This window comes from Protobothrops mucrosquamatus, unplaced genomic scaffold (assembly GCF_001527695.2).
Source record: "Protobothrops mucrosquamatus isolate PMUCROS unplaced genomic scaffold, P.Mucros_1.0 scaffold687, whole genome shotgun sequence".
Classification (NCBI taxonomy): Eukaryota; Metazoa; Chordata; class Lepidosauria; order Squamata; family Viperidae; genus Protobothrops; species Protobothrops mucrosquamatus.
Genome location: NW_015386973.1, coordinates 26,025 through 49,535, shown reverse-complemented (window position 1 = coordinate 49,535; position 23,511 = coordinate 26,025). Strand labels below are relative to the sequence as shown.

General features: G+C 34.5%; 1 protein-coding gene across 1 annotated transcript in view; it reads left to right on the top strand.

Moving 5' to 3' along the window:
- The window catches only part of LOC107289403 (ankyrin repeat and sterile alpha motif domain-containing protein 1B), a 114,292-nt gene extending 91,008 nt beyond the window's left edge, over positions 1-23,284 (top strand). Inside the window, exons 15-16 of the mRNA XM_015818158.1 lie at positions 18,457-18,563; positions 23,168-23,284. Of these exons, the coding sequence (XP_015673644.1) occupies positions 18,457-18,563; positions 23,168-23,284 (224 nt within the window). The remainder of the gene's footprint in view (positions 1-18,456; positions 18,564-23,167) is intronic.
- The last annotated feature ends 227 nt before the right edge of the window (positions 23,285-23,511 follow it).

The window sequence follows — 23,511 nt, the reverse complement described above, 5'->3', positions numbered from 1 at the left end:
GGCATGCCCATTGCTGCAATAATTGTCCATCATCCTTGCTGTTGGTTGTTCACTTCCTTGCAGTGCTAAAATCACAAATCTGATTTTCTGATATTTCACAGAAAAATAAACATGACATGCAAATTATGCTTAAAACATGTTTTCTTTCTGTTTCTTCTATTTCATATGAAAGGAAAGTCCAGTTTAAAAATAGGTTTTGACAATGTTCATTTATTTGTATGAAACCTTATAATTCTTCCTAAAATTGTAAATAGATTTAAACTAGAGATTTTTCCCTATCAGTTCCTGAATAATGTTAATATAGATATGGTATTTTTATGTGTTATATTACATGATGATTATATATATGTAGAATTGTTGTAGGAAGTAAGATACAGAAGGAATGAATAGGAAAATTGAGACAGGACATTTTGGTAGATAATTAAATTTAGACAGATTTTAATAATGTTCATGATGTAGGTTAGAACTGAAGCTATAATACTGCTATAGATACCTTTGGAAACTATCAATTGTACTTAGTCATCCTTAGAATTATCATGTGGACATGGTCATCAGCATATAAACCTATGTATTATTATTATTATTATTATTATTATTATTACTACTACTACTACTACTACTACTACTACTACTATTGATCATTGCACAGTCAGCCAAATGTTCAGACTGGATTTGGCATTTTTGTCTACCTATTCAGTCCTTACCAAGGACCTGGGATTGGCAGATCTGGAACTTTGATGGTGTTACAGATATTGTCGCAGGATGGAAGCAGTTCCTAATAAGGCCACCTTTTGCAATTGACTAATGGCGAATTTGTCAATGCCAATGGTGTTCAGATGGTGCTCCAGTTGTTTTGGGATTGCACCCAAGGCGCCTATTACTATTGGTACTACCCTTGCTTGCCTTTGCCACAGTCATTATAATTATTATAATTATATTATTATTATTATTATTATTATTATTATTATTATTATTATTTTTAAAACCTTATCTTGATTGAACTTCACTATTTTATTGTTGAAGAATAGTGAACTGAAAACTAGATGTTGTGCATATACCTGAAGAATTTATAACTTCTCTAAATTCAGTGTTATAATAGAAATCAAGTACAGGCTGCATTAAGTACATTCTTTAAATTTCTTCAATCATTTTTCCATAATGTACAAAATACTGTTTAACACACATACACACACACACACACACACACACAGAGTAATGCTGGAAATTAATCCTGAAATTATATTTATAATTAATTCATTTTATTTTCTGGATATAGAATGGGGGAAATTCAGGATGGTTGAGTCTAACCTGTTATTACTAGAACTAGACAACAATTAAGATTTATTTTGTCAGCAAGATTGTAAAAATCGATAAACCTCTGAAACACATGACAACATACATGCAAGATAATGATATGCAGCACGTCACACAATAAGCTGCATTCTGCTTATTTTTGAGAACAGTGAAAGAAATGACAAAACTACTACTCATATTCAAAAATGAAATCTCTGAGAGTTTAAGGGATTCAAGAAAAGGAGGTTGTAATGTAGAAATACTTTACAAATGCAAAAATAAAAGTAATCACCCCAAAACTACACCATCCAAGAGAGAATTCTGGCATTTCTAAATTATATAGTTACATATCTGCAGAATTTCATTATAAACAATTGTGTCAGACCTTTTATTCAGACATGAAGAATGTTAAAGAAATAATTAGCTTTCTTGGTAATTTAGTAGGGAAGATGATTAACTGTAGATAGTAGAAAAGGAAAAATATATTTTGTTTCCTTTCATCTTGAGAGTTTTTTTGGGCAGAGCTCATGCTGTATATTTCTCTGTGTGTAAACTGTTATTTGAATAATAATTCCTTCTCATCACTTCCATTTTTTAAAATTTGTAATTAATTTTCAAACATTGTGTTTTTTAATTGCTCTTAATTATAAATGATAGTTTTTCAGTCTTTGTGACCTAAAGGATTGATGTAATGATTTTTTTATGTACAATCATGTCCACATACCATTACAGCTGTCAATCAAATTACTAGTGCCTTTCTCCAGTGTAAGAATCAAGTGATAATGCAAATGGACCAGTTATTCCAGAAAATAGCTAGTATTGCCAGCTAGCAATGACAGAAACTACCACAACCACTAGTCCATGATTCAATCATGGTTAAACATTCTGTAGTCACGGTTGGAGCAACTGCAGTAATTGCAGGCCTCCAGCACCTAATAACAGCCTCTGTGCCTGAGAAATATGGGAATACAAGTAAATAAACTGGGTGTGATTTCCAATGAGTCTAATGTTGGGGAGATGACATCGTCTTTGCGAAACTTGAACCAATTATGCTAATTTTATGGTATCCTTGAATTTAAAATTTAAAATTTAAAAAACTGTATAAAAATAAACACCCCAAACAATAATATAAATATGGCCAAGAGCCTAAAAATCACTCCACTTCTGATCATTGAAGACAAGTACTAAACAGATCAACCCACAAGGCAGGTTTGGCTTTCTGTCTCAAATTAGTTTTGGTTGGCAAGATCTAGAAAAAGAATTTTTTCTACTATGGTCCCCATTTTTTGGAATATCTTGCTATCTGAGATAAGATCTGTCCCTTTCCTTTTTGACATCTGGAAGGGCATGAAATTCTAATTCTGCCAGTTGGCCTGGGGTCTTGATAGGGGCACTCTTTGTTAGAGGTGGCTGGTGGATTAACAGAAAAAAATGCTACCACTGTAGTGATCCTACCTTTGCCTCTTGTCTCTGTATCTAATGTTTTTAAGGCAGACCAACAGACCGAATTTCTAGAAGTTCACTGAAGGCTCTTTGGTGCCCTCTGAACTTGGTTGTTTTCTTGTAGACATTTCATTATCCAAAATAGATGAACTCCATGATTAACATCAGACCAACAATCAAGTAAACAATACTCCAATCAAGAAACTGAAACAAGCCAAGAATAAGCAGTCCAACCAAAAACCCACCAAAACCACTCCCACCATCACTGACAGGGCAAGCCACTACCGGTAGAATATGAAATGAGAGCAAGCCCACTTCTTACTAGCACTGATGGAACTGCTCGTTGGAACTGCTGAAAGGACTGTTTTGTAGGAGGCCCCACACCCATTTGCACTACTCAGGTGACCTTGAGGACACTGATTGAGGTCAAGTGGCTTCAATGACTCTCTAAAATAATGCAAATGACCAGCTATCTACAAGCAATATAAATCCTTCCACCCCCACCATCTAGTCAGAGCTAAAGAACCTTCTTGGATGAGAAGCAAAACGTGTTCAAAGAAAAACAAGGAAGTCCAGTTGTCTCTTGAAAAAGCACCTTTGGGACAACCACGGCCTGGATGACTGAGAATCTCCATAGACATTTAGTACTGATGATGTTACCTAATTTGGGTGATGAAGCATTTGCAAGAAAACAACCAAGTTCAGAGAGCAGCAAAGACCCCTCATTTCAATCCTGAGCTACTAATATTCTCCTTTACTGCTAGGACTTCATTGTTAATACTGCAGGATCCAATCTCAGCTGGTCACCGGGACCAAAGGTTTATTCTTCCAAGCATTTAGTTAATACTATATTACCACTGTGCCCAAATAAAATAATGCATCTTGTATTATTGCATGTTAAAATGCAATAGTATAATGCATATCATTAAAGCAGTCTTTTTTTTTAAAAAGGAAATGTGTAGGCAGATCAATATAAGGCATAATTACACAGTTGTTTGTTGCATATTCTGAGATAATTTATTTCTGGTTTATTTGGTTAATTAGTCACTGTAACTGTTGTCAAATATAGATGTTAATATACTGTTTCAGTCTACAATGAAGAAAGATATGAATATGTCTCATAAATATCGTAGAAACATAATAACTCTCATGTTTATATTAACCATATATTATGGCAATATGTAACCTAAATACAGGTTTCTCTTTATGTACATTTGTTTTATGAAAATTACCTGTTATATGCTTGATCATTTCTGTCCAAGAGTTTGTTTTATGTGATAAAAAATACGCTGTTATGTGATTTGTGCCAGCATTGACAATTTATACCAAAGGTCTGGAAACATGCCAAGAGTTCTTCCCACCAAAACCTCTTAAACATTTTCTTGCCAAAACCCCCTTTTGCCCTCGTTTACACATTTACTGTTCTGTTGTGCAATTCTACTAGTGGCTTTTGTGGCTACTTTCATACCTTCAGTACTATTATTACAATGTCATAATAGTCCTTAATGTCTGTTCCTCAAAATGGAAAGGAAAAGGCCTTTTTAAAATTATAAACAAATGGGTCATATTATTTTGCTCCCAAGCTGGTGAAGGACTCTCAGGCAAGGAATGAGCTTAGATGAGTCTAACATGCACAATATAACAAAGAGTTAATAGAACCACCATGCATTCTATCTCTTTGTCATGATAACCACACACTTTAGAAATTCATCTGTAGAAAAGTTGGGGAAAATATTTTTACTGTACATAGTACACAAGACAAAGAAGCAATCATGTTTGAGTAATGTAGTGCTTAAGAATAAGGCTTTTAAAATTAATGAGCATATTTATCAATGCATTTGGTTAAAAATGACACAATAATAATAATAATAATAATAATAATAATAATAATAATAATAATAATAATAATAATAATAATAATAATAATAATAATAATAATAATAATAATAATAATATTGGAAGGGACCTTGGAGGTCATCTAGTCCAAACCCTGCTCAGTCAGGTAACCCTATACCATTTCGGACAAATGGCTGTCCAGTCTCTTCTTAAAAATTTCCAGTGTTGGAGCATTCACCACTTCTGGAGGTAGGTTGTTCCACTGGTTAATTGTTCTAACTGTCAGGAGGTTTCTCCTTAGTTCTACTTTGCTTCTCTCCTTGATTAGTTTCCATCCGTTACTTCTTGTCCTGCCTTCAGGCGCCTTGGAAAATAGCTTGACTCCCTCTTCTTTGTGGCAGCCCCTGAGATATTGGAAAACTGCTATCATGTCTCCCCTCATCCTTCTCTTCGTTAAACTAGACATACCCAATTCCAGCAACCGTTCCTTATATGTTTTAGCCTCCAGTCCCCTAATCATCTTTGTTGCTCTTCTCCGTACTCTTTCTAGAGTCTCAACATCTTTTTTACATCGTGGTGAGCAAAACTGGATGCAGTATTCCAAGTGTGCCCTTACCAAGGCATTGTAAAGTGGTATTAATACTTCACGTGATCTTGATTCTATCCCTCTGTTAATGCAGCCCAGCACTGTGTTGGCTTTTTTGGCAGCTGCAGCACACTGCTGGCTCATATTTAAGTGATTGTCCACTAGGACTCTATCCTACAATTCCTTTTTCCACTGGTTCAGTGTGTCTCACTTTATGTGCATTCATGTATTTAATATTTAATTTAATATTTCTGTTTAAAGGCTACTTCATTCTACAATGACTCGAGGTGGATTAAAAAAAACTTAATAGAAAACAACTTATATAAATGAAAAGGGAATACAATAAACCCCAAAATTGACCCCATAACCCAAAAGGACACCAGAAAGCCCAAAGGGGTTCAACCATCATTTAAACTCAAAAGCACCAGGTTTTTAACTATTTGTGAAAAATTAGTAAGGTGGGAACAAAACAGATATTCAGTGCGATATCACTCCAAAGGACAGGAGCCATCACTGAGAAAACATGCTTCCTGAGAACCACAAGATGATTTTGCTTAATTAATTCTGCTTTAATTAACATTAAAATAGAATTAATAGAGAAGATGGAAATAAAATCATAAGTCATGATTGTGTGATGTTTCATTTAATGACTGAAACAGAAGTGAGATTATGAATCCATGAGATCATGAGATATTTCATTTAGCAATTGCTGCATTGCCAGTCCCAATTTTGGTCACTAAGTGAAGACTTTCCATACAAATATCCAGTGCTTTTTTTCTAAAAAAAAAAAAAAAAAAAAGGTGCCGGAACTCACACACGTCATACAACCTGCCTTGCCTACCCTACAAGGTTCCATCCAAAAAAGGTGCTGGAACTCCGTTCTGGGTGTTCTATGAGAAAAAAAGCCCTGCAAATATCTGTAGAAGACATTAATGTTTATTTTGCATTTGAAAGAGGAATTTAGTTGTTCTGCCACTCTGCTAGAATATATGTTGTGTATTTCTCCTCATTAGACCCTCAACCAAGCTCTTGTGAGGCAAAGAACATATACAAGAAGTTGAATCTAAGCAATAATATACAGTACATGAGTATATAGGTTTGGAACTCATAAGCCAGCAACGTCAAAGCTATAAGGAATTAAGTAGGCCACTTCCATTATTTTATTTCAATAATGTTATCTAGTAAGTTGGGGGGTCTAATGGAAGTATCAGGCTTATTAAAACATAATCAGAACATATAGGACCGACGTTACCTAATCTGTTTCAGATACACTTAGTTTTGTCTCCTGTATGTACTAAATACACATCTGGCAAACTAAACATAATATTTGAAGACCTTTTGTGGAGCCCATCATAAATAATATAGATGTGATCACTGCCAATCTCCCCTTTTACTCCACTGTCCATGTTCTAGCTGCTGTCACAGTTGTTTGTGTGAAGAAGTTATATAAACTACAGAATTCCTGGATAACCTAAAGGTGGAACAGGCATATAGACATAAACAACATCTACATACCATTCAAAAGAGAGAATCAAAAAGCCAAAAAAGAAACAAAAAGACTAAAACACCACCAATTTACACCCAGATAAGCAGAGATTAAAACCAAAATTAATACTAGTTCAACAATCAAGCAGTAAATAACACCTCAGTCAAGGAACTACCAACTCAGACAAACAAGCTAATCGTGAACTGCAGCCTAATTTTAAAAAACCACTAAGAACACCACTGCCAACATTGGTAAGGCTAGCCACTAGTATATAAACCAGTGGTTCTCAACCTTTTTAATGCCGCGACCCCAACCAGTCGTAAGTCGAGGACTAAACCGGTCGTAAGTCGAGGACTAAACCGGTCGTAAGTCGAGGACTACCCAACCGGTTGTAAATCGAGGACTTTCCCTGCCCGGGAGTGCCACGCATGCGTGGTTCCGCCCCCTGCGCCGACCGAGGCGTAGCTGGCAAGCGGCAGAGACGGAGCAGGCCGACCACCAGCTGGCCCAGCCCAAGGGAGGTAAGGCACCCGCCGGAAAAGGGGAAAAAAATGGTGGACAAAAAAAATGGCGGACAGCCTTGCTTGGCGACCCCCGTGAAATGGTCGATCGACCCCAAATGGGGTCCTGACCCACAGGTTGAGAACCACTGATATAAACAGAGAGTAAAGCCTAATCCATTCTAGCACTGATGATGTTACCTAGTTGGGTAACCTACCTAAGTTGGATAATGAAATGTCTGCAGGAAAACAACCAAGCTCAGAGAGCAGCAAGGACCCCACAGTTCAGCCCTGAGCTGCAAATATTCTCTTCTACCAGTTATATAAGCATGCCTGAAAACTTAAATATACCCTGCATGCCCACCAATGAACCCACTACCAATTGTAACATTCTTTCCTGCTCTGTGTTTTTATTCTTATTTAATTTTAGCAGATTTTTAATTCTGATCTGTATAACTCTATCTAAATTATATAAGTAGAGACATCTAATGAATTATTTTCTCAGTGAAATTGTGCTCAATCAATTGTTATAAAGCCCATAACTACATTATACATACCTTTACATTACTTCAGCGCAACTCGTGTAATAGAAATTCTTCACAGAAACTCTAGTTGTAGGTTATCCAGAACAATGATTAATTCAATAAAGTTGGCTATGAAAGTTGGATGTGTAGGGATTTCTGACAAGCTGGAGAACAATTTTTTCTCAAAAGTTTTGCTTCCTGAAAAACTTTTAGTAATTATGATAGACCCCTTCAAGCTGAACACAAATATAATTTCAGAATGACTGTATCATGTAGATATCGTGGGAAATATGAAATTAATGACTATAATATATTTAATTGCATAATATTTCCAACATGCTGCATGAGTTCAAAATATTTTGCTCCTGATTTTTATTTGTATTCAGTATCTGATGCATCTCACTGCAGTGTCCAACATTAGTCAGCCAGCATTGAGGAATTCTAGTTACCCTGATACTGTTTTGGGAAGTCCTGGTGAAACCTTTCACCTTGTTCATCAGTAATTGCACCTAGAGTTTTGGAAAAGAAGACCAAATGTGAATGCAGAAAATGAATTTTCAGTGACATGTTGCACTTCATGGTCTTGTTTGCTGTAAGAAGTTTATTAACCAGTTAAATATAGTTTGGTAGCTCTGTAGTTGCCAAAAATATTCTTAATGATATCCTTGAATGCTTTCCAGGTGATTTTCTCTGGCCCTACTAACAAATCTTTACCTGCTTATCACTGATGAGGTATCTGATCTGTGAACCAACATAAATGTCTTCCTTAATTTTCTCATCAATTATTCTTGGAAACATCTGTCTCAAGTAATGAAAACCTTCACCTTCCTTGTTCATCACCTTCACACAATTTTTCACCAGTCTGAAACAGAGGCAAAAATATCTTTGTTAGGTCAATAAGTTGTTGCTGTGTCACATTTTTCTGTTCTGGAACCAAATTCTCATTTTTAAATTAATTTTTTTCTTCTAATAGCATGCACATTTCAAATAATTATGGACTTGTTTTTTTAAAATGTGAGCCTGTCTTAAATATTCATGTTTTTATAGTTTACTTATAATAGTATGTTCTCAAGCTTTTGCTTGTTCTTTTCTTGCAGCTTGGGTAGTTTAAAATTCTTCAATTCTATCAACATTATTTATTGTTGTTATTACACATGGTTGCAAAACTAAAGCTCTGAAATATTTATTTGTAATTCTCATCTAGGAAAGGATATATGAATTTTAAATTTTAATTGAAAAGCTGTAAATTTACTGTGCTGACTGCAGTATTTCTAACAAATTATACAAATAATATATAAGCAATGTCTTATGTAAGTTTTCCTAATTTTTTATATTAATTCTAATTTCCATCATATGGCATAAACTTACTGTATTTTCCTTTATTCCCACTGCTGGAAACAGGCAGAGATAAAAATATGCATAGTTTTTTTTCCCATAAATATGGATTGCCATTTATAAATAAGAATTCCCTTGTTTCTACTCTGCTTACATGAAATCAAGATATAAAACATGTTATATGAAAGCACGTTATACTGTATGACTAATTTTGAAAAAAGATATTCCTGAAAAAGAAAGATCACTTTTTTCTTTATCCATTATATTTTTCTTTTTCTGCATCAGTGTGTCTTGTTGTTTTACAGCAATTATTGGAGTGGAGCCAAAAAAATACCCTCATTAATATTGGAATTACTAAATAGATATTGAGAGTCATTGAATCAGTTTTCATGGTCCTATGGATCATATTAGCCTGCTATGTATGCCTCACCAAATATTGTCTTACAGATTACACATCTAAAATATAGATTTCTAGTTTCTTGTGAACCCAACCTAATATAGTGATTAAGATGTTAGCCCAGAATTGGTCTAACCAATTTAAGTTGACCTTCATCAGTTGGAAAACTGCTAGGCAACTTTGACCCAATCATTCTTTTGCAGCCCAGCTTATTGCACGTTATAGTTCTTATAGGGAGCAAATGGAAGAGGGAATGTTACCTACACTACCTTATGCTCCTGAAGAAAGATAGGATATAAATCTAATAAATAAAAATAAGTTTGAATTAAACCCACATTTCTATTCTTTATCCAGGAGCAACAAAAACAAAAACATTAATGTATGAAATTTATATGCCACTCAATTCCCAGTGATTCTGGATTGGACTGTAGACTGCAGAATCAGAAGTGCAAAATGGAGGGAGAGATGTATTTCTGATCAATTCCACAAAAATAATATGTTAAGAATTTAATTGCCTATTCCCCGTTGCACAGGAAAGACAATTAGTGTTCACACACATTTACTTTAAGTCTGAAGCATAAAATTGTGGGGAGGGGGTGTCTGATTCATAAAATAGCACAAAGCAATTACTTGGAGTCAGTTATCTTTGCTTTATAGCAGCAGCCAATTTCACAGAAAAGGGGGAGGGGAATTCGGCATTAAAAATGAGTAGAAATATAAATGATATATTTAAAATGTAAAATGTAATGTTTACCATAAAATAGCTTCACTTTTTGAAAGAATCTTTAAACAACAGGGCATCCTGTAGACATCAATGTTGCACTGACATGCTCAAAACAAAAGTCAAGAAGAAAAGCAATTGTGATGCCTCCGTGATAACCCTGAAAGGCTATGAAGAGGCTAGTCAACTCAAAATCACTCACCTCCAATTGAAGTGCTCAGAACTATTCTCTTTTAGGTCTTTCCATTCAGGAGAAGTAGATGTCTATCTGAGAACTTAGGATGATTTTTCTATACTATTTACATTTTCCAGGAATGAAGATGAGTGAATTTGTAACTTGGAATCATCAGAAAATGGGGGTAGACTGAAGGTATCACCTGTCTTGCATATCCAACTTAAGTTGTCTGTTGAACATTGACAAGTATGGTAATAATTGTTTGGTATTGATCCAGTATGTAAACTCATGCAATGATCTCTCTAGGGCTCTGATATTGTTGGAGCCTAAATCTTTTTGTATGCAGAGAGCATAATAATCAATTCCTAGCTTGTTCCCTCTATCTGTTCCCAGACTATATTAGCTACTGCTTTCTCTTAATCGCTGGTTTATGATACAGATTGACTGTATTACAGCCTAGATTCTGACTGTGGCTTATACTGTCTATACTCATATTCACATATAATAACATACAGTTCTTTATACATATATAGAGGCCAGCAAGCATATGAAGCTCTTGTGCACACTTGCCGTTTATATTTATCATATGTTTACAGTCAGAAACTCAAATACGATCAATTCCAGATCACCCAAAATTCAGGGAGTGCCTTCAGTGATCTGCTTTGTGCTATTTCAGACTATGGGTGCAATCTTTCAAACCCAAATTAAGATTATTTTTACGTAGCATCTGGCTTTTTAGCTAAATAAATGGCCATAGGCTTTTTAGGTTTACATTCAACAGCAAACAAAAGTAAAGCTATAGGACGTTCCAAAATAATGTAGAACAGAGGTTAAAAAGTTGGATTTGGACTGAAATGATCCAATTTTAGTCCCCACTTCACCATAGAGCTCGTACATGACTTTGAATTCCAAGAGAAAAGCATGGTATCAGTGCAACACTGATTATCATTGTTTTCCTTAAGCTTTCAGTTGATGATAGATGAGAATTGATAGTACAAATTTCATGCTGCACTGTGCAAGGCCCTAGCTCTGGATGTAACCTTTACCAATTCAATTAAAAGAAACAGAATATATTCACTAGTCTCTATACATATGATTGTATCCTAACTTTTTGAAGTGACAATATATTGTTAAATAGTTTGTTTAGCTTTGGTCTTAGAATACTGACAAGAAATTGAAATTTATAAAAATAATTCATAGTGAAAAAATCAATATTTCCTATTAGTTCAATATTTCAACATTCAAAAACAATGTATGAATGAATGTTAGTGAATACAGCATAATACAGATTATCATGAATAGCATAGTAGAAATAGTCTTTGAAAATTCAGAAAATATTCTCACTTTCCCATCTTTAATTCCCAGCAAAATTAAGCCCTCTGCCTCTGAAGTTCTCTAGAATCAAAGTTAGATGCAACGGGCAGGCCACTATACTAATGAGATTCTAACCTATAGAAGAGTAAGGCAAAGATGCATTCTAGCCCCTCTGCTTTTAATCTCTATATAAACCTACTTGTGCCCCAATTAAACCAATTAGAGCACCATCCCCCAAAACTAGCTACTAGACGTATTACATCCCTGTTGTATGCAGATGATACACAAATGCAAATTGGACTTACACAAGCCTTGAATGCTCTGACTAATTACTGCTCTGAATAGGCTTTTGAAATCGACTATAGCAAAACTAAGATAATGATCTTTGCAAAAAGATCTAAATTGCATGCCTGGAAGATAGATGGCAAGAACATTGAATAAGTCAAATTCTTTAGAAAGCTGGGCATGGTTTTCCATTCAATCTTTTTATTTTTCCAGAGGAGCACAGTATATTCCAGCAGCACTGGAGTTATACTCAGTTAAGGCTTGTGCACAACTACTCTTTGTTGAGACCTTACTCCTCTTTTACTCCTCTGGAAAGTGTGCAGTCCAAATTCCTAAGAGCCATATTTCAGGTAGCATGCTGTGTTCCAAATGTAGTACTAAGGAAGAAGGCAGGACTAGCCAAAATTGAAACAGGTGCATGGATTTACATTTTTGCACATTTGAGGTTTGAGTTCTGTCCTTATAGAAGACAATTTTGGATCAGTATGGTTCAGGAGTATCCTACCTGGTAAGATGATCACTTCTAGTGGGGGTTACATAGTATCTGGGTTTGATCAACTGCAAAACACACAAATAAAAAAGCAAATTGAAAAGCACATTATAATAAAAGAACCATAGCTTGTTCTTAAAACCAATTTAGCATAGCAATCCAAAATAGAAAAGAAATTGCAATCATATATCAAATATTGAAAAGTAAATTTGAAAAATATTGAATTTAACTTGGGAGCTTAGACAACCTTATTTTCCCCCCAAGGTCTCTCTTGGCCCATGGCCTTCCCGGTTAATGAAGTACTGTAAATCTTCTCATCTGCAATCAAGTATTCAAGCTTTGTTTTATCTTTGTATTCTTCATCTCTGCTGATCTCTAATATCACGGCAGAATTTGAGAATGCTGGATGGTCCAGAAGATTTGGTTTTAGAAGAGAAAGATAGAATATATGATGAAATGAAGCCAGAGCATTAATGTCACAGGGTTGACATAGGAACTACTTGGTAATGGGATTAGCAATGTAATGGCATCCTATTTCCATTTTCAGCTCTTCAATTAGTCAGATGTTTCATGTACAACTAGGTTTTCTGTCTTACTTTAAAGAGTTGATCTATTTGCCATCAGTAGTCCATAACATATTTGTAATTCTTTTAGTTGTTTCAATTGTTCTTGCGAAACCAGATGAGCAGCCTAGAATTCATGATTTACCTCAGATATGGAGGAAAAGGTACTGTGGAAAGAATTGAGAGTGATACCTATGATTTTTTTTATAAAGGGTTGTCTGCTGAGGGGAAGAATCCTGGGAATTGTTGTAAGCCAATTCTGCTAACAGCAGCAGCACAATCGGCTTTTGGGTAACTGATATTGTGCCCTTTAGTGTTGCTTTAAAATGGTATTAGTCTGCTCTGTTTACCCAGCTGACTGAGAATGATATACAATGGACAAGTTCCTGGCAACTGGAACAAGTTCCATCAAAACCAAGCATTGAATTGGGCCCCTCTGTCTAGAATTAGATTTGGCAGGCTCTGTAATGTGAAAATATGACAAGAAAGGAAATAACTCATTGTAATAATTTAATTACCATCTGTTGATGCTATGACTAGTAGACTGTCTGAACTACAGTTAGAGTATATCATCTTCGAGAGATTAGAGGAAGTTGATAGGATCATCAATAACCCTGATGACTTATCTGGTGGATCTTTAGCTTTTACCAATGAGGCTGCATCAGCCAAACCTGAATGCCACCAATGTCCACAGGCTTTTCTGTTGAAGACTTCAGTGCAGGTAAGCCCTGTAACTTGTTCCCAAAAGACTAAATTATGACCACTACTGTTGTCAACTAATCTCTTCAGCTTTTTAGTCATGTAGTGATAACACCAAGTTGCATAAAGGCTTGAGGTGTATGTTGCTTTTCTGTATTCACTTATTCAGGATTTTGTCAGTCAAGCGTACCTAAAATTGGTTCCTTAATGTGGACTGACTTCATGTCAGATCTTGATTTACCAGTCTAAACTCACGAATACATTTGTCAGAGGCCTTAGTCCTTTTCCTAGGTGTCTCATGCATCTGTTGGCAATATCAACTTTCAGAGTGTCTTCAAATACTGAGCACATTTTTCTTGTGACTCCAGCAGAGTTTGGAAGTGTAGCTATTGTAAGATTAATTTATTCAACCAGCTGATTTGTGCATGATCACCTAGAAACTCTTAATCACATAGTTAAATAAATAAAATGCTTTATGTTTGGGATGATATAAAAGACTCAGGATTCCCATAATATTTTTAAAATGGAGAAACTGGCATTTCCAGCAAAGTGAAACGGGGCAGATGAAGATTTGAGTATAAAGAGATTTACTGAGTTTGTATCATTGTGCTCTTAATTATGTAGTTTGATCGTAGACTGATTTTTTTGTGCTATCCTCTCCATCCTGCCTTTTGCTTTGGCTGGAACAGCGTGAATAAACAGAGTAGTTGTAAATCAAGACTACTTACTATTGTTCTTGGTGTAAAACAGTAACTCAGTTCTTAGCCTTTCATCATGAGTTGTAAGGAGTCAGACAGTAGCAATGTTCAAGTGTCAAGGTTCCTACAAGCAACCCATATATAGTGTTAGGGTTCAAGAGTTCCTGCCCAGGGATTCAGGAATTCACATTAGCACAAGGTACACAGCTTCAAGATAAGGCTGTCACTGAATTTTTCTAGTAAGAAATTTGACAGCTGAGGCAGTCTTAAGCACATGCCTGCTTTCTCCACTCTGGTGCAATTGAAGCTAAACAGCCCTGATATTAATCTAGAATCTGTTTCTGTGAAGCTTCTGTATTGTTTATTCTTATATCTAATGGTTCTCCACCAGATACTGCCTGCATTCTTAGGTACTTTAGTAGCATATATCTAGTTTCAGGTTGTAGTTTCTGTATCAGTGTCAGAAGTGGTGGTGCTTGCATCTGCTCATACAGAAGCCTGTTTTCACAATTACTGGGTTTTCATTGCTCATACAGAAGCTTGGTTTCACGATTACCGGGGTTTTTCTCTCCTGCCACATTATGGACATTCATCCTCTATACATTGAGGTGGGTAGGGAGACAAAGGAAAGTTCTGGGGTTAGTATCCCTTGAACTGGAATAGACTGTTGCACATGGTCATAATATTGAATGAACCTATAAATTCTAATCATATTTATCTGGGAGTGAAGGCTATTGAATTCCAGTTTCTCTTCTTTTGTTTTTTCTTATTTAGACTCACCTCTGTTGCATTTTATTTTACTCCTTCCTCTTCCCTACTCAACCCAGCTACTCCTTCCATCCATTTTTTTCTTTTTCTTTACTGTTGTTGCTGTAATAATATGGATATATGTATTTGTGTGCTTATATATATGTTTGTGTGTGAGAAAAAATGGTTTTGGGGTATATTGGGGAGCAATTAATTGGGCAGATTGGGGAGCAATTAATTTTACAAATGAGACATCTTTCTTTTAGGAAATTTTATTTTAATCATTATTAGTTCATTTAATATTAAATTAAATTTTTGTCCCAAGACTTTCCTGCCTGGAATGTGGCATCTGACTAGTGTATGCACACAGAGTGCCCATGGAGTAGAGGGCAAGATGCATCACACTAATGTCAGCAGTATACTGAACTGTGCTGTAAACCCCACTTCTTTTCTGTGGTGTCATGATATCACATAAATGCTGAAACAGGGTTGAATTTGCTGTGTAACATTGCAATTTTTATTTCATCATTCTGACAAAAGTAATAAATTTCAATGAATGCTGTTGACCACACAGAGAAATACAAGTGTATTATTTTTTGAGGGAGTGAATGTCTAGAGTAGAGTTTTACTTGAAGTTGGTAGCTTCCTTTTGACATTACTGGGAAGCTGGACTTTACAAAGAATAATTCTTTGTTTTATTTTTTAATTCCAAGCTTCCTCTTTTTTGGAAGATTGTCTTAAAATAAAGATTGTTTTCTGTTCAGGTAAATACAATATGTAACTGTTTTCATTATTTCTATAAATCACATTTTAAATATCATTCAAAGACTATATAGAAATAGTGTATGAAATGATAGTATGTACTTTAACAAATCATCATTTCATTTCAGATATTTTATATTATTCTCCTCTGTTTTCAATTTGGAAATGCCAGAATATATTTCTCTATTGCACATTCTCCCAACAAACCAACACAATCCACCCTTTTTTTGTGTGGTTTTGGTTGTGTCTGTAATTCACAAGTCCAACAAGTGTGCATTGATAGTATGTTACATGAAATGTCAGACGGGGAGGGGTTTCTGTATTCTCCCTGAAGAACACTAAATACCTTAATTAGTTGTTTTTAAATTTGTGTCTTGTGAAGCTGGGTTACCTGAGTCCTCAGATTTATTGATTAATCAGAATTGTTATTTTTATTGCTTTTGATTGAAAACTGACAAATATTAATTTGTTTTGCTAGTGAAGGGATTTGAATTTGTATCCAATTTAGACAGTTTACAACTTGTAATTCTCTTTATATATCATTTCAGAAAAAGGCTATTCTTTATTTTAATCATAGGTGGGTTGATGCCCAAGCATAGGAGACTAATGAAAATGAACTGTAATCTGAAAACCACCAAAATATTAACTTCCTTTATGAATTCCTTTTTAAAATATGTTAATTGCAAGCTGGCAATTCAGATTGAATCTAGTTATTATGATGTACATTAAATTTATCTTTGATGATGAAAACTGCAATCCTTAATAAAGCCTGCAGTCTTGTGCAGAATTAAGCCCTTCAGTATCAGTGGCCTTATATGCATCTAGCTTTTCATAGGACCATATTATTACTGGAAAGTAAAGTTTTTTTAACTTGCTAATCTTGTTTGAATAAATATATCCATGTTTTGCTGAATGTCACATTTTGCTTGTATTCCTAAGATCTTTCCACAGAGTCATTCTTTCTTTCATTTTAGTGAATTTACATTAATAAGTATAATAAAAAGACAGACAGACAGCCCTAGTCAGTTCTATTAATCTGAAGTCTTCAATTAGCATTTGCCCATTCAATAATGCTTCGATGAGACATCAATAGGTTCAATAGTAGCTAGGTTACAAGATTTGAATATGATATACAGAAGTAGCCAAGAGTCTTTTATTCTCAGTAGTATTTTTTGTATTTCTAATTTTTACATATGTAATCAGTATGCAAATTTTGGTTGAGGGATTGTTTATGTGTGCACCAGTTTGCAGTGTGTGTCTGCCATATAACATGCTGAATTGATTAAAAATACTCTGAACAAAGAAAAGCATATTTATCTATTAATGGATGGATCTTTTTAATGAAAAATAATTTTTCTTGTGTATATTTAGGATAGTATTTGAAATACCCTTCTGTACTTTCCTTTCCAGATTACCAAACATGTCGGATAAATTTAGAAATGTTAAATGCTATTTTTTAAAATTATAATATTCCTATGGCGTCCTTTCAGTCATGCTTCAATTCCTGTTTTAAGAAGAATGTGTGTGTTTGTGTGTGTGTTTATGTGTATGTGTGTGTGTGCATGTGTATACATCTCTCTTTTTCCAAAACATGAATGGTTGAATTTTAACAGATGGTATTTTATTTTCTGGTTGTGTACTATAGCTGAAAAATCAGAGAGATGAAGAAAAAATTATTTGAAATGTTAAAGATGTTCTATAATTTAGATTATTTTCAATTTTAAGAAAAAAATATAATCAGTTTTTTTCATAACTGGATGAAAAAGACTAATAATAGGAACAATGGTTTAGGGTATATTGTGAGCAGAGCAAACCTCAGTGCAGCTTTTTTTTTTTAAAGCAAATAGCAAATTGTGACACAGACCCCAGTTCATGCTTTGCAATGCCTGATCTCCTTTGAAACATGAACAATTTATAAGCAAATCTCTCTAATGTATAACAGACAAAGATTCTATTCAGATTTTAGCATGTTAGCTTTCCTCTGATGACCCGCTTTTTTCTGCGTTTGTTTTGACTGCTCCCATCATTCAGGGTTGATGCTTGGATGGGTGTGTAGGTGGAAACCGCAGCAGCAGCAAGCTTAGAGCTTGCAGACAAAAAAAACCGTTCTTGCCTTTTCTGATAGCTATTATTGAAAATGTGAGGTAGAACCTAGGCTGGGTAATAAAGGCAGGCAAGCAAGGGGGAGCATAGAGCTGCATACTGATGAGTGTGGGAGCACGTCATGAAAGATTCCTTGCTGCTAGCAGATCGTTGCTCATTGTGGAGTATTTCAACAATCACATATAACGGAAAACAGCTTAGCTGATAGCTTGATATGTTTCCCCCCCACTGCATGACGTACAGGTCTGTAGTATAGATTAATGCAGATGAAATGCTCAGTTAGGAGCAGTTCTTACTCTATAGTGTGCCCTGGAAACTATGTGCTACTTCTGACTTTTGATTTACTGGAAGCATTAATTAGACAAGCTGGCAGGTTCCTTTGATACCAATTTTGCCCGGAACACAATGTGGCAATGCCACCTCTCAGCCCAGGACCATCGCTATTATCCTGTGGATGGATATTCATTGCTTAAACGCCTCCCTTCTCAAACTCTTTCAGCACCCAGATGCCCTGTCCAGACTGTGGGACAATGGTTGGAAAATATTGGGCTACCTCAGTATGAAAACCACTTGCTGGCCAATGGATTTGATAATGTACAGTTTATGGTAAGTGTTCTTTTCTGTGTTTATAGCTTATGATGGTAAGTAAATCTTTGCTTCTCAAGAGTCTGTACAGAATGGAGTCTGTTTTATGATGTGCAGTGTTTAAAATATACATTTTACAAAATTCTATCTTTTACCTGTATGAGCAAGGGACATTCTCTTTGCTTCCTACAATATGTAATTTCCAAGCATTTTTACATGAAAATGAAGCAATAGTATTTCTGGACTATTCGTTGATAAACATAATAATCCTTACAGTGATGGCAACAAACATCACTATAGGAGACAGATCAAAGGTTTGCTATTTATTAAGATTAAATGTTTTTTCATAATTCCAACTTAAATTCTGCATGTTCTAACAAAGAAGTGCTGAATTTTGAGCTTTCAAATTAGCAATTTCCCCAGTGTTTGGAAATAAATGGCTGTTTCTTTAAATATTAACCTAAAACTATTTACTGTTAAAGAGTTAACAGAAATGAACATGACAGGTTTCTTTGGCATGTAATATATATATTTCAAACCCATGAGAGCTTTCTATAAGCATAAATATGAGCATAATATAAGATTGGCTATCCAATATTCAAAGTATTATCCTAAAACCATAAGTAAAAGTAAGAATACTTAATTTTTTAAACAAATATTGCAAGATAGTGTTTTACAATTTATTGTGTGTTGGTGTGTAAATCCAATACAGATGTAATAGTATCACATCTGTTGCTTAGAATCAGAATAGACTTTAATGTCTTCCAATTTTTTTTGCAGTATTGTTGTATACATAGAAAGCTTAGGTGTATTATATGAAATTGAATTGTGCAGTTATATGTGTAGAAGTTTTCAAAATATTATATTTTTAAAAATGGTTAAATGGAAGCTTTTTATTACATTACTATTTCTGCTTTGTTGAGTATAAAATCTTAACATTTAAAATAGATTAACCCTATTCAAATCTAATGGTAGCACTACCTGGACTAGAGCACTGTACCTTTTATTCAAGCTTCCATAGCCATGAAAATTGAAATCAATTAATATATATGGAAATAAACACCACAGTGCAGCAATCAAAGTTCCAGTGGGATGTAGTTCTTAAGTAGACAAGTATCCATGTGGTAAAATTACTAATATGTACTTGAGGAGACATAAAATACAGTTTATAATAGAATATAAACATTGATGTTAATCTAGAATAATGATTGATTGGACTCCATAGAAAGTCATGAATGGCTCAGGGTGAGAGTCTTTGTCTTTCAGTTATGTATCTGTAGAGATTGCCCATTTATGTAAGATATTTTATAAATAAGCACTAGATATTGAAAGTTACTCAGAATGTATATATGCTTAAGTTGTTTCCAAACCTTTGTATTATAACCAAGTTCATGATGAATAGCACATTTATAATTTACTAGAAGAGATACAGGTGGATTATTATTAATAATAATATTAATAATAATAATAATAATATTAATAAATTGAAAATCACAACTGACTAAACTGAAGTTAAATATATATTTTAACACTTATATTTTTATTGAAAGATAAAGCAATAGCCTTCACTTTCTATCAACTGAGGTTAAATTGTTTATACATTTTTAGTTATAAACAGTTAATTCCTTTATTTTGAGATACCAGAAAATGTAATATTAAATCTTAAGGAATTTTACACACCTATATACACCTAAGAGGAGTTATATAAGTAACAATGATCAGCTTGACCATAGTAAATATAGGTTTTTGGCATTAATTAACTTCCATTTAGAACATTTTGTGCATTATAGTTTTATACATGTAAATCAGGTTTATGTTAAATGTGATTTAGTGCCGAGTAAGCCTGTATAAGATTGCCTATTAAGGCTACAATTCTGTGTCCAGAAACCCCATTGAATATGAGACTTAATCCTGAATAGACGTCACTGGAACTGCACTATTCATTGATTTATTCAGACTGTTCTCATCAATGGGGTATTAAACCAGTTACAGTATTTATTGACATGACCATTCTAATGTTATACCAAGATAAACAATATAGTTTTAATATTTATGTTATTTTTAAATATGGATTTCAGCTGTTGTTTTCCTAGAAATACATTCTGTGCTTATTTGTTTTCCTGTTACCTAAGCAACACAATCTCATGTCTGTTTAAAATTAGTATTACGGTATTTGCTAGAACTACCCGTGCCTCAGGAAGAAGCTGTTCTGGAATAGGAGACCCCTTACAGAGAGTATCCACTCTTGCCCTCCCCACCACCACTCTTCTGTCACACCTTGCAATAGCTGGGGATTCTGTGCATGCTAGGGTTGGGTGGGTAGAACTATATTAGATGGGTGGTGTGGAATATCAGAAACAGAATAGAGATGGAAGGGATCTTAGAGATATTCTAGTCCAGCCCCCTGCCTATACCATTTCAGACAAGTGGCTGTCCACTCTCTTCTTAAAAACCTTGAGTGATGAAGCACCCACAATGTCTGAAGGCAAGCTGTTCCACTGGTTAATTGTCCTCACTGTTAGGAAGTTTCTCCTTAATTCCAGGTTGCTTCTCTCCTTTAAAATAAAATTTTAGTATACAGTTGAAGAAAAGACATAGATGATAGCAACAGTCTAATAATGTAATACTTAATGTCTTATTTATCTGATGCTAAGACATATTCTGACAATAAAAGTACTTCATAATTTCATAATAAAGAATAAGTGAATTGGCTTTTTTGTTGTTGTTAAAATCTAATACACTGTAGCTTTTATAGATACTTAACAAAGTAGTATAGGATATCTGCCTAGAATAATATTTGAACTCAGAACTTTTAAGAGTGATATAATTACATATATGGGTAGCAACTTTGCTTCAAAACCTAGACACTACTTAATAGAACAATGTTCTCTATTTAGTGTACCCTAAACAAGTGGACTTGTCCATTTAATTTTGGGCCCGCCACATGTAGGCAGACGTATTATGAATTTTACCTTTGCTTTGAAGCAATTACATGGTGATCTGGAAAGCATTACAGCTAAGTCTTTGCTATGATTGAGATCACTTTCTGATCCTGAGAGTGTGACCCATGATGGCCACAGGACATGTAAATCAATTAGAATGATCTGCCCCAGATGTCTCATGGTTCCAGATGGATTCCTTATGTTCTTTGGAATGGTTCCTTTGATTGCTACTGTCAATTTCCCTATGTGACTCTCTGTGTATACCAATCCTCGATGGTTATTGATTTATTGATTGATTTACTGAGGAATCTCAGGAGATGAAATGGCAGAAACAATGTTTAGAAAGCCATGAAGACTACAAGTACAAGCACATTTCACATTATCACCATGGTATAAAGAAGCTCAAAGAAGCACATGGTATAAAGAAGCACAATCACTTCTGTATTATTGTGTAGCTAAGCTGCCAATGCTGTCAGCTTTGTTTAGAAGTTTCAGTTATTTTTGGAGGAGGAGGCATCAAACAGAACTCTTAGCTGGTTTCCAAACTCTTGATTCATGAGTAGTATTCAATGTTATAACTAGGATAACATTTTACCATGTTACCTAGAATTTATTTTGGCCTGTGGATTCTCTGGTATTTCTTCAGCTGCTTATAACTTGAATCTATGCTCTCTATGCTTCTTCAAGGTGTTGGGGTGTATGATAGTCTGGCTCCTGATTTATTTTTAATGCCTCAGTTTAGGATTTGCAGATTTGAAAGGAATTGTATGACCCCTTCTTAAGGAGCCATCCCTAGACCCTGACAGTCTTACATATATATTTTCTCTAACCCTTTCTTTTGGGGAGAAAATTAATAAGACTGTGGTTTCAGGGCAACTATGGAGTAAGCTAGAGTAAGTAGTTATCTGGACCTTTAGTTAGAGTTCAGCCAGGGCATGAGATTATTTGTTCTTATAGGTAATCTTTGTCAGGATTGAATCGTTTGTAGTAGTACCACTTATTTTATTAAATAATTTTCTGATAGAAATTAGGTTGGCCCCTATTGTCCTGGACTTGTGGAAATTTCTGAAAACTGGTTGGAGAATCTATGGTGAACATAAAGTCAGACAAACATTGATTTTAGGATGTTTATTGATTTTTAAAAATATATTTTAGTTCCTATTATAGATGATTTATTCAAATACTTTCATAAATATTGTATATCTTCAACTCTCACGATTGCGCTGGGTGTAAATACAATGAAATAAATAAGAAACAGATATAAGGAACATTTATTTAATGTACAAGATATTGAGCATTCTGTTTCATTCAGAAATAGTTTCCCCTCAAAACTTAGAACATAATCTTATAGTACATATAACAGGTACACTTACATACTTTCACAAATCTTAGGCAAAATTCCCTCGTAGTTGAACTACATTGCCTTGATCTTATTTAAATCTAAAGATATTTTTGAATATACAACATTCAATATTATATTAGAAGGCAATATAAGAACCTTTACAGTTCTATTCCTTTATCCTTTCCAGTCAATCATTATGTGAAGGATTAAGTGTAAAGGAAATACCTCATCCAAAAGATCACTCTGGGCATGTTCAAGCATCTAATGAAATGGCTCCACTATTGCTGTAGTNATTAGACTTTTAATATTCCACATGTCTTTTTATTGTCTTTTCAAAAAAGGAGCTAGATTCAGAAACAATGAGCCAGAGTTATTTCAGAAAGGGAAGATATGCTCTTACTTTGCTAGGAATAAGCAGTCAGGAGGATAAAAATTTGGCATACAAACATATTGTTTAATCCAATTTTTCTTTCCTTCCTTGTGTTCAGTGTTGCATTCTCCCCAAAACGATTAGCTTTTCTTTTGTATTGCAAAAGATCATTATGAAAATGGACTAAGTTCAAATATATCTAAGTGAAATGCAATTGCTAAACTAATCCTAGTACAAAGAATAGGAGCAGGAAGCCCATGGGTTGAGTGGTCCCCAAATCTCTATATCCATAACCCCGTATTGGACAAACAGAAA